This window comes from Panthera leo, chromosome B3 (genome assembly GCF_018350215.1).
Source record: "Panthera leo isolate Ple1 chromosome B3, P.leo_Ple1_pat1.1, whole genome shotgun sequence".
Lineage (NCBI taxonomy): Eukaryota > Metazoa > Chordata > Mammalia > Carnivora > Felidae > Panthera > Panthera leo.
The window spans coordinates 80,577,467-80,589,680 of record NC_056684.1 but is presented as its reverse complement, the minus strand read 5'-3'; the positions used below and the strand labels follow the sequence as shown (position 1 = coordinate 80,589,680).

General features: G+C 36.2%; 1 protein-coding gene across 6 annotated transcripts in view; it reads left to right on the top strand.

The window, feature by feature from the left end:
- The window catches only part of HECTD1 (HECT domain E3 ubiquitin protein ligase 1), a 92,959-nt gene that overhangs the window by 39,944 nt on the left and 40,801 nt on the right, over positions 1 to 12,214 (top strand). For all 6 annotated transcript variants that reach the window (XM_042942910.1, XM_042942908.1, XM_042942907.1 and 3 more), the window contains exons 13-17: positions 4,815 to 5,037; positions 5,565 to 5,828; positions 5,929 to 6,005; positions 10,288 to 10,422; positions 10,976 to 11,122. In XM_042942910.1, the coding sequence (XP_042798844.1) occupies positions 4,815 to 5,037; positions 5,565 to 5,828; positions 5,929 to 6,005; positions 10,288 to 10,422; positions 10,976 to 11,122 (846 nt within the window). The remainder of the gene's footprint in view (positions 1 to 4,814; positions 5,038 to 5,564; positions 5,829 to 5,928; positions 6,006 to 10,287; positions 10,423 to 10,975; positions 11,123 to 12,214) is intronic.

Below are 12,214 nucleotides of genomic sequence, written 5' to 3'. Positions count from 1 at the left end.
TGGGTTAGTTGGTAGAACATGAGGCTGTTGATCTCAGAGTTTTGAGTTTGAATCCTACACTGGGCATGGATACATAGTGCCTCTTTTAACACTCTAAAACTTCACCAAAAAACCAGGACGTTCTCTTGTATAATCCTGGTATAGTTATCAAAATCAGGAAATTTAATATTTATATAAAACTATATTTAATTCAAAGACCATATTCGAATTTGCTGTTGTCCTTAATAGCAGTTTTCCCCCCTGGTCTAGAATCGAATCCAGGAGCATGTATTACATTTAGTTATCATGTTCCTGAGAACCCAGCCTTTCTTTTTCTTTCATAGCCTTGGCATTTGTGAAGAGGACAGTCCAGTTAATCTGGACAGTGACCCTTACTTTGCGTTTGTGATTCTATGTGGTTAGATTCAGATTATGTGTTTTAAGCAGGGAAATCACAGAGGGGATGTTATGTTTTTCTCATCGTATAATGTGTCTTCTCTTAGAGGCACACAGTGTCTGCTTTTTTGCTGATGATGTTACTTGGATCACTTGGTTGTTTGTCTCTGTCTGGTTTCTCTATCACAGAGTTACTCTTTTTCCTTTTGTAATTAATAAGTAATTTATTTATAGGGAGACTGTGTAAATCTATGGTTACTCATTAAACGTATACCCATGAGTTTGTTTGTTTGTTTGTTTCTTTCTTTCTTTTTTTTTTAAGTTTATTTTTGAGAGAGAGAGAGAGCAGGCATGTGCAGACAGCATGCAAGCAGGGGAGGGGCAGAGAGACAAGGGAGACAGGATCCAAAGCTGGCTCTGTGCTGACAGCCAAGAGCCCCATGTGGGGCTTGAACTCACAAACAGTGAGATCATGACTTGAGCCAAAGTCATACGCTTAACTGACTGAGTCACCCCAGTGCTCCATACCTGTGAGTTTCAGTATCCATTGATAATCTTGCCTTAGATTGCAAATTTAAAATATGCCTTATCTGTCTCTACAGATTCCAGCACTGAGACCTAACATGTAGTGAATGCTTCCTATATATTAGTGACAGAGAGGTAATATTTTTGAGAGAATGGTAGAGTATAGGTTTTTATTGTAGAATCCTGAGAGGGTGAGTGATAGAGATATTCCTAAATTACTTGAGGAACCTGAGGGATTTAACAACAAAACAAAATAAGAGGTGATACCTGGGGGCGCCTGGGTGGCCCAGTAGGTTAAGCGTCTGACTCTTGATTTCAGCCTTAGGTCATGATCTCATGGATTGTGGGTACATGCCTCACATTAGTCTCTGCGCTGACAGCCTGGCGCCTGCTTAGGATTCTCTCTCTCCCTCTCTCTCTGCCCCTCCCCCACTCACACACATGCTTGGGTGCGCTCTCTCTCTCTCTCTCTCTCTCTCTCAAAATAAATAAAGAAACTTAAAAAAATGAGGTGATATTAGGTGATCCCCCCGGAATTCTTTTATCCAAGAAATAGGTTACAAATACCATATGATTTCACTTGTGTGGAATTTAAGAAAGAAAGCAAACTAGCAAAGAGTGGGTGAAATGGAGAAAGACACAAACTAAAAAACAGACTCTTAACTGTAGAGAACAAACTGATAGTGACTAGAGGGGAGAGGGATGGGGGCTGGTTGAAATAGGTGATGGAGATTAAGGAGTACACTTGTGATGAGCACAGGGTAATGTATGAAAATGTTAAGTCATTGTATTGTACACTTGAAACTAATATTACACTGTTCGTTAACTGGAATTTCAATAAAAACTTATAAAAAAGGTTATAGATGCCCAGCTTTTTGTGGAAATTAACAAGAAAATTCTAACATATGAGAATTCTAGGGACCTAGAATAGCCAAAGCAACATTGAAAAGGAATAAGTTGAAGGACATCTACCAGCAGATTTCAAGTCTTAACTGTAAAAGGTAGGTTAGCAGGGAGGGGGGGGGGGAAGTGGGGGGGGTGGGAATAGGTTAATGGCCCGCACATACATGGTCAGTTGATTTTCAACCAAAGTGCTAAGGCAGTTCAATGAAGAAAAGATGATCTTTTCAACAAGTGATGCTTGAATAAGTGGATATACACACACAAAAACGAAAGTTTGACCCTTACCATGGGTACCACATAAAAAATTGACAGAAAAAAAAGTCATAGACTGAAATGTACGGGCTAAAATTATAAAACTTTTAGAGGAAAAGGAAGAAACTCTTACTGACTTTGAGCTTGGCAGTGACTTCTTAAATAGGATGTTAAAAGATTATACCGTAGGGGCCCCTGGCTGGGTCAGTTGAAAAAGCATCTGACTCTTGATCTCAGGGTTGTGAATTCACGGCCCACTTTGGGTGTGGAGATTACTTAAAAATTAAAAAAAAAAAAAAAAAAAGGTTATACTATAAAAGAATTAAAAAAAATCAGTAAGTTTTACTTTATCATAATTCAATTTCTGTTCTTCTAGGTACATTGTTTAGAAAATGAAGAGACAACCCAGAAAATTCCCTCAAATTTTATTTGTCTGAAAAAAGTTTTTTTGAGAGAGAGCATGAGTGTAAGAGGGGCAGAGGAATAGGGAGAGAGAATCTTAAACAGTCTCCACGCCCAGCTTGAGGAGGTCTTGGGGTTTGATCTTACTACTGTGAGATCATGAGCTGAAATCAAGAGTCAGATGCTTAACTGACTGAGCCACTCACGCGCCCCTGAAAACATTTTTATTTGGCCTTCTTTTTTTTTTTTTTTTTTTAATTTAGTTTTTGAGAGAGAGCAATCAGGGGAGGGGCAGGGAGAGAGGGAGAGAGAGAATCTTAAGCAGACCACACTGCAAGCACAGAGCTCAGTGTGAGGCCCCGAACTCATGAAACTTGAGATCATTACCTGAGCCGAAATCAAGAGTTGGACAGTTAGCTGAGCCACCCAGGTACCCCTGGCCTTCATTTTTGATGGATATTTTCAATGCCCACAAGGACTTTTGGCTAATTGTTTTTCAGGCACTTTGAGAGATGTTCCCTCGTCACCTGATGTGCATAGTCTCCATTGAGAAATTTGCTCCATTTCTTGTCTTAGTTCCTTGTTATATAACATAAATCTTTTCTCACAACATCTTTGCTTATTCTGGCTGTTCTTATGATATTATCACTGACTTTTAGCAATTTGACTTTGCTGTCCTTTGCTGTGCTTGGTGTGTTTGTGTATGTGTGTACATGTGAGTGTTCATACCTGCTCAGGATTGTTTAAATTTCTTCGTGAGCTTACAGTTTTTATCAAATTTGGAAATTGTTCAGGATTTAGAATGCAACTTTCTGACCACCTTGTATGATCTCTGGGAATTAATTATTCAGCTTACAGTTTTCCGTTTGTTCTTTGCCCAGCCTTACGGAGTATTCCCCTAGAAATGAGTGGTCTAGTATTTGCTAGAGACCTGCTGATCATTTTGCGGAATATTTGCCAGAGACATGCTGATCACTTTGCGGATTTCTAGAGGTCTTTCTTGCTTGGCTCCCTAATCCTGAACTCCTCCTCTACATATTCTGTTTGCTTTTAGCCTCTTCAAACACAGATCTCCATTTCCTCAACTCATAGTGCTGGATTCTGTGTTCCCTCTTCTTAACACCTTAGCAAGAAATTTGTGTCTGGGCCTAAGGAAATTACCTTGTTTGTTTCTATTTTCTGGAGGATCACGGTCCTGTGTTGCATATTGTCCAGTGTTTGAAAATCACTTTTTCATATATTTTGTCTAGTTTTTAGTTGTTTACAATGGCTAAACAAGAATGGACCTTATTAACCTGCATGGCTTAGAGCACAAGTACTGATGTTTAGAGAAATTTATAATCCACATTTTATAATATTTTAGTGTTACAAACTAACTATTTCAGGGGAAAAATGTAAAAAGCATATTTAGGTATAATAAGTTTCTGTGAAGTTTAAAAGTGCTTTACCCATACATGCATGCATGCACACACATGCCAAGTTCATATATGTTTATGATGAATATTCTCTATATTACATGTTATCAACAGAAGAAAAATTTTTAGGATGCCAGGGTAGGAAAACAGTGTTTACAAATTGTTCTTTGTTTTAAACATGCTCTAAAATCTTTTTATGATCATACAAATGATCCAGTATATTTAATTCACTCTGCTAAGGGTGGAATCTTAACTTTATTCCTAAAAAGCATCTATGATGATTCAGGTGCACCTCTAGGATTGGATACCATTGATCCAGTAAAAACATTCCTTTTTATGTTGTTTTTTTTTTTTTTTTTTTTTTTTTTTTTTTTTTTTTAAATAATCAGGCCCAGAGATGTGGTGAGTTTGCCAGGGTCCTAGATAATTAGCTAGTTGTGTGTAGACCTAATCCATTGGCTTTCTGTACTACTGCAGCTGGAAATGTTATAACTTAGGTCATAATTTATGTGAGTTTCTTAACATTTTTAGGACTTACAAGATTTAGTTATAGGTAACTCAATGAATCAGAATACATATTAAACTAGAGGCAACTAAATATTATGTTCAGCATATTTTAATATATACACACGCACATAATATATTTTATGTTTATTTATTTTGAGCGTGGTGGTGGGGGGGGGGACAAAGAAAGAGAGGGAGAGAGAATCCCAAGCAGGCTCTATGATGTCATCGTGGAGTCCGATGCGGCACTCAAACCCTTGAACCGTGAGATCATGACATGCATCTAAACTAACAGTTGGATGTTCAAATGACGGAGTCATCCAGGCACCCCAAATTCAGCATATTTTAATTCTAAATTTGATACATGGACATATTTAAAAAATGCGAATATTTTGAATAGATACTATTTTGTTTCATTGAATAATTTTACACATTTAGGAAGATGAACCACAGGAAGATGCTAAAGAATTGCAGCAGGGTAAACCATATCATTGGAGAGACTGGTCAATCATTAGGGGAAGGGACTGCTTATATATATGGAGCGATGCAGCAGCCTTGGAATTATCTAACGGCAGTAATGGATGGTTCAGATTTATCTTGGACGGGAAACTTGCCACCATGTATTCAAGTGGTAGTCCTGAAGGTGGATCGGATAGTTCAGGTAATGTTTGTTTCAATTAAAATGTTTTAGAAATTTCTGTAATTTTGATGATTTGTCTTTCTAATATTTTTGCTAGCATTGTCATAGAAACATGATCATTGATGATCATATGGCCAGTTTCTTTAATATCAACAAAGAAAAACTATTGTACCATGAAAGCATTTAAGAAATGCCTTTTTTTTTTTGGTTTGAGACAAACAGTAGCGTTGCGTCTACTTTTAATACCTCTAATCCTTTAGGTGAAGCTACCTCATATCATGTAATGATGAATTGTATATGTGTGTGTGATGCTGTCTCTAGTTGTATCTTTTTCCAAAAGCCTTATACTTCAAAAAATTTTAACTATAGGATTGCTTTTATGCCTGAACCTAAATACATCTAATGACTGAGAGTATACTACAGAACAAAACTCTGCTGATGCACTTTTTTACATAAAATTGATATTCTCATTGGTAGTTTCCTTTTTTATAAAAAAAAGGATCATTTGAAAAGAATGAGGTTTTAAAATAATTATTTTGTTTTTATAGAAAGCAGAAGTGAATTCTTAGAGAAATTACAAAGAGCTCGAGGCCAAGTAAAGCCATCTACTTCAAGTCAACCTATACTGTCAGCACCAGGACCTACTAAACTCACTGTAGGGAATTGGTCACTAACATGTTTAAAAGAAGGAGAAATTGCTATTCATAACTCAGATGGTCAGCAAGCAACAATATTGAAAGAAGATTTACCTGGTTTTGTATTTGAATCTAATAGAGGAACCAAACATTCATTTACTGCAGAAACTTCTCTGGGTAAGTTACGTAGGAAATATAAAATATTTATAAGAATAAATGAATGTGTTACATTGCATTAAAATAAATTCTTTGCAATGTCCTTTTTTTTTTTTTTAAGGTTCAGAATTTGTGACTGGTTGGACTGGCAAAAGAGGCAGAAAACTGAAATCTAAATTAGAAAAAACAAAGCAAAAGGTATACTGTGAGATTTTCTTTTTCCTTCTTTTGTTTTTTTTATACTGACATGGTAAGGTTTCATTGGTATATTGTAAGCATTTAAAAACCTTGAACCGTATAACATAAGTTACCCTAATCTAACATACTTTCAGTTTTTCTTTTTCTGTGCTTATTTTATTTTCCACAATACATATACATTTGCTTATGATTTTTATACACATGCTAAACACCAAAATTGAAACAGTGAAAATTAGTAAGACAATAAAATTTAAATGATTTGACTAATGTCTCACAAAAACTTTGAACTCGTGCTTTTTTTTTTTTTTAAGTTTATTTATTATTTCTGAGAGAGAGAGAGAGAGAGAGAGCACAAGTGCACAAGCAGGGAAGAGGCAGAGAGAGAGGGAGACACAGAATCCAAAGCAGGCTCCAGGCTCTGAGTGGTCAGCACAGAGCTCATATGGGGCTCGAACTCACAAACTGCACGATCATGCCCTGAGCTGAAGTCAGATACCTAACTGACCGAGCCAACCATGCTCCCCTGAACTCATGCTTTAATTATTATTGATAGTAATGTTTTTAGTAATACAGTGGAATTGAAAATACATCACTAATATTTTACAATCCTGATAAAATTATTAGCTTTATGATAAAGCAACTTGAATGACTGTTTCTAGATTCACATATTTTGATGCCTAGTTTAATGGCCCATCTTATATGAAATCATTCTTTTTTTGTTAATGTTTTTATTTATTTTTGAGAGAGAGGGAGGGAGGGAGTGGGGGAGAGGGGGAGGGGCAGAGAGAGAGGGAGACACAGAATCTGAAGCAGGCTCCAGGCTCTGAGCTGTCAGCACAGTGCCTGATATGGGGCTCGAACCCACGGGCTGTGAGATCATGACCCGAGCCAAAGTCCTATGCTCAACCAACTGAGCCACCCAGGCACCTCTGAAATAATTCTTTCAAAAAGATACAGGAGCAAATGTTTACTGACTCCACTTTCAAAATCACAATACTGATTTTTAAATTCTATCCATTAAGTATGTGTTTTTTTTGTTTGTTTGTTTGCGAGAGAAGGACTACAAGCTGAGAAGAGGGGCAGAAGGAGAGAGAGAGAAAGAATCCTAAGCAGGCTTAATGCTTAGTGCAGAGCTTGATGTGGGGCTTGATCCCACAACCCTGGGATCATGATCTGAGCCGAAATCAAGAGTCAGGCGCTCAACCAATTAAGCCACCCAGGCATCCCAGAAATTTTTTCTAATTCAGGGTATCTTAAGGACAGTTGAGGAAGAAATTACTCAATTGAAGATAGCAATTAGATGCTAAAAGGAGTTTCAGCTAAATGCAGTCCATTTTCATTATTCATGGTAGTTGTGTTAACTAAAGTTTCTGTGAATACTGAACCATTGCTCTTTGGGGAAATACAGGGTTAGGTTCCTATGAGGTCACATTTTTGTAACTGATGCATACATAACCTTGTTTTTTATGTGTCTTTCTGTTCAAAGACACCATAAGTGTATTACTTAAAAAAAATTTTTTTTATGTTTATTCATTTTTGAGAGAGAGACAGAGCATGAGTGGAGGAGGGGCAGAGAGAGAGGGAGACACAGAATCCAAAGCAGGTTCCAGGCTCTGAGCTCTCAGCACAGAGCCCGTCGCGGGGCCTGAACTTGTGAACTGTGAGATTGTAACTTGAGCCGAAGTCAGACGCTTAACCGACTGAGCCACCCAGGTGCCCCTGTGTCTTATTGATTTGTTAACATGGAACATGTGTTGAGTAGCACGGTCATGCCTGAATGAAGCTTACCTAACACACATATTTTCTCCATAAGGCACATGTGCCTGGTGCTTAGGAACAGTGGACAGTACTTCAGGCACTATATTTGGTGGCCATTTTAAACAGTGAAGTCAACAAAACCACAAAAATGTGAAAAACATGCACAAAATAGACTGTAGAAAAGATACTTGTTTATAGTATGAGGGCTTAAGCAAGTATGACATTTGTTTACAGGTAGAGATTACCTTGTTTACCTCACCTAACAACATGCACGTGAGGCAGCTCCCGAGTTTTTGCTGCACTGTGTATGCCACAAGTGACTGTGCACTGCGAGTATTGAATTGGGGATTACAAACACATTTTAGTGAGTAGTTGAATTCACAAATATAGAATTCTCAAATAATGAGGATCAACTATAATTTTTTTAAAGTTTATTTTGAGAGAGAGAGAGACAGACAACATGAGTTGGGGAGGAGCAGTGAGAGAGAGAAAGAGAAAGAAGCCCAAGCAGTCTCCATGCTGTGAGCGCAGAGCCTAACTTGGGACTTGATCTCGCAAACAGTGAGATCATGACCTGAGTCAAAATCAAGAGTCTGACACTTATCTGACTGAGCCATGTAGGTGCCCCTCAACTGTAAATATTTGTAAAGCTACCACTGAGCTGTCTCAGGAATTTCTTGCAATTCCTTATGGGTTATGTTATCCAACCAAATCTAGACTCACAGGGTACTGAAATTTCACACTACAGAAGAAAAGTAAATCAAGAAGAACATAGTCTGAGTCCTGTTTTCATTTTCTTGAAAAATAAGTAATTTTGACTCAGTTTCTTGAAATCAGTAGTATTAGTAGTAAATCAAGGAATAGCCTCATTGACCATATGGCTATTCTTTTGGTATGAAAGTACGTATCAACTGATTTTAGGTAAAAATAATTTTAACTATTTTAATCTTCATTTTTATTTGTTAATACTGTTTTATAAAAGAGTAGTTTCTTAAATTTTGTCTACTAGTCAGAACTTATTTTCCTTTTAATTCTGAAAGGCACACCAAAATAGAATGAAAAAGTAATATTCATTTCAGGAGTGAAGTTTTTTCAATCACATTAGAGTTATGCTAGGTTAGTTTGTTTTTAATGAAATTACATAAGTCCTAAATTTACATTATTTAAGTAATTTTTTTAAGTTTTATTAATTTTTTGAGAGAGAGAGAGCATGCAAGTGGGGGAGGGCAGAGAGCTAGTGGGAAACAGAGAGAATCCGCAGCAGGCTCTGCACTGTCAAGGTGGAGCCCAATATGGGGCTTGAATTCACAAACTATGAGATTACGACCTGAGCCAAAGTCAGACACCTAACCGACTGAGACACTGATATTCGCCCCTAAGCAAATATTTTTAAAGGCTCTTATGTACTGAATTTTATCAGACCCAAGCCTGGGACACAAATGGGTTCTTTCAGATAACATTAACTTAAATGAGAGATAACTAGTGCCCAAACCGATAATAGTCATTCTTCCTTATGATTAAGTAATGCAAATAAAAGTGTCATATATATTTTGTGTGAATACTATAAATAGAAAAAAATTAAACCTAAAATACACCACAAAATGTTAAAATGTTCAACTCTGAGGGAACTCCTATTTACTAGATGGAAAGCTGCCTGATCCATGAATCATTGAATAAAAACCAGTTAGGTCTTTAAGTTTAAAAAAAATTAAGGGGGATGAGCTAAATGGATAAGGGGCATTAAGGAATCTCTTTCTGAAATCATTGTTGCACTATATGCTAACTAACTTGGATGTAAATTAAAAAAATAAAATCATATAAACAAAAAAATTTAAAAAGGTTTAACATTGGTTGATTGAATTACAGACATTTTAGTTTTTTGGGTTTGGTTTTTTTGTTTTTGTTTTTTTGCTTATTTATATTTTCTATATGGTTCACCATAATCAGGCTAGTTTTATAAAAAAGAACAAAGTTAATTATTTACAGGTTGTTCAAATTGGTTTAAGTGAAATAAGCTCCTCTTTGTTATATGACTATAAAATTTAACCAAAAATTAAAATTGTGAGTTCTTTTATTTGATATTGCTTAAATCTAGTTATAGTACTTTTACAGCCATTAGAACCTTTGACATATATGAGTAGAAGTAGTAACATTTTTTGGAGGTTGGTGATGGCACAAAAATCTTACTTTTAAAAGTTGCACACATATAGGGAAATTAAAGGGAAACTTTGTTGGGGCGCCTGGGTGGCTCAGTGGGTTAAGTGTCCGATTTCAGCTCAGGTCATGATCTCACGGTCCGTGGGTTCAAGCCCCATGTCGGGCTCTGGGCTGAAGGCTCAGAGCCTGGAGCCTGCTTCCGATTCTGTGTCTCCCTCTCTCTGCCCCTCCCCCGTTCATGCTCTGTCTCTCTCTGTCTCAAAAATAAATAAACATTAAAAAAAAAAAAATTAAAAAAAAAAAAGGGAAACTTTGTTAAAACTGTTAATTGTAACGAAAATTCACATTTGCAATTTTCATTTGGTAGGTACGAACTATGGCTCGAGATTTATATGATGACCACTTCAAAGCTGTTGAAAGCATGCCTCGTGGAGTAGTGGTAACGCTCAGAAACATAGCAACTCAATTAGAGTCATCTTGGGAACTTCACACAAATAGACAAGTATGTTATTTAGCTTCTAGATTTTATGGCACACATTGTTCTTTGTTTAGTTTTTCCCCTTTATCCTTTATATTCTAGGTATTGATTAGGGGTCAGCAAATTGTCACACATGGGCTAAATTTGGCCTGCCACCTATTTTATCTGGCTTTGTGAGCTAAGTATGGTTTCTACATTTTTAAATGGTTGAAAACAAATCATAAGAGTAGTATTTTCTGATACATGTAAATTATATAAAATAATGACTGTATCCAAAAGCAGTTACATTGCTCACAGCCATGCTCACTCTTACATATTGTCTGTGACTGCTTTGGTGGCTGCAGGGCAGAGTTCAATAGGTGTGACAGAGGCCAAATAGCCTGTAAAGCCTGAAATATTTATAGTTGACCCTTAAAATGTTTTCTGACTCTCGTACAGATCGTTTACATTAATAATTTGAACTTATTCTTGTTTAGTATCTGACTTATTTTCTTGGCAGTTAATACTGTGATAAATTAAGTATATTACAACCTGTTTATTTTTTTGATTGTCTTCATTAAATTTTTTTTTCTTTTAGTGTATTGAGAGTGAGAACACTTGGAGAGATTTAATGAAGACAGCTTTAGAAAATCTAATTGTACTTTTGAAGGATGAAAACACAATTTCACCATATGAAATGTGCAGTAGTGGGTTGGTGCAAGCCCTTCTTACTGTTTTAAACAATGTAAGTTTACAAAGTAGCACAGAACAGACTATGTAGTTTAAAAAATTATTTGTAACTGCACTTTTGGCAAAGCAGTGTTTTGTAAGAAATATTTAAAAACCAAGTTAATGTTATTTATAATTTCTCTAGCCTTTCCTTTGTTGTGTCGTTAGTTTGAGCCAGTTGAATTCAGTAATTGAATCTTTTTAGATTTTTTAGTTTCCCACCTATAGTTTGTTCTAGGTTTTGTTTAACAAAACATGTACTTTGGCCTATGTTTTAACATTATTCACTGCTCTGATTGCTTCTTAAAATGAAGTTACTCTGTAGATCTTCATAAGTACTTAGATTATTTGCATAAAATTAGTTTATGAGCCATGACTGTTTAGGAAGTTACTCTGAATATTTGACAAGTATTTGTTATAACCTAATGTGTGTCTACAATTTAGTCTACCTTTAATATCTCTTTATTGTGATAAAAATTTTCCTGTAACAAAACATACCATATATACTTATTGTAACAAATTCTGACAAAAGTATAAAAAGTGAAAGTCGCCTTCTATTTCAATTCTATTTTCCACTTTAGTTTTTGCTCTTCTTTTAAAACATTTTTACTTATTTTGAGAGAGAGAGATAATGTGAGAGATGAAGGGAGGGAAAGAGAGACCCTCCCCCCACCCCCCACCCCTCCCCCCCACCAAGCAGGCCCCATGCTCTCAGTGCAGAGCCCAACACAAGGCTCGATCTCATGAACTGCGAGACCATGGCCTGAACCGAAATCAGGAGTCGGGTGCTCAATCAGCTGAGCCACCCAGGCACCCCTAGTTTTTGCTCTTAATCACTATATGTGGTATACACTCTTAAAATTCACTTTAACTTCTGTAAGTTGTATATACCATTCATTAATTTTATTTATTAAAATTATATTGATTAAATTCACACACCACTTAGTAATATCTGTGAAATCACTGTTTTAATATACCAGTTAGTATTTTCTAATGCTCATTAAAGTATATAATATTGTTAAAATGCAAAATGTTCATTTGTTAGTAATCTGAAATCACCTTGCATACTACACTTTGGGAAAAGCTAATTTAGCAGTATAATTGCTAC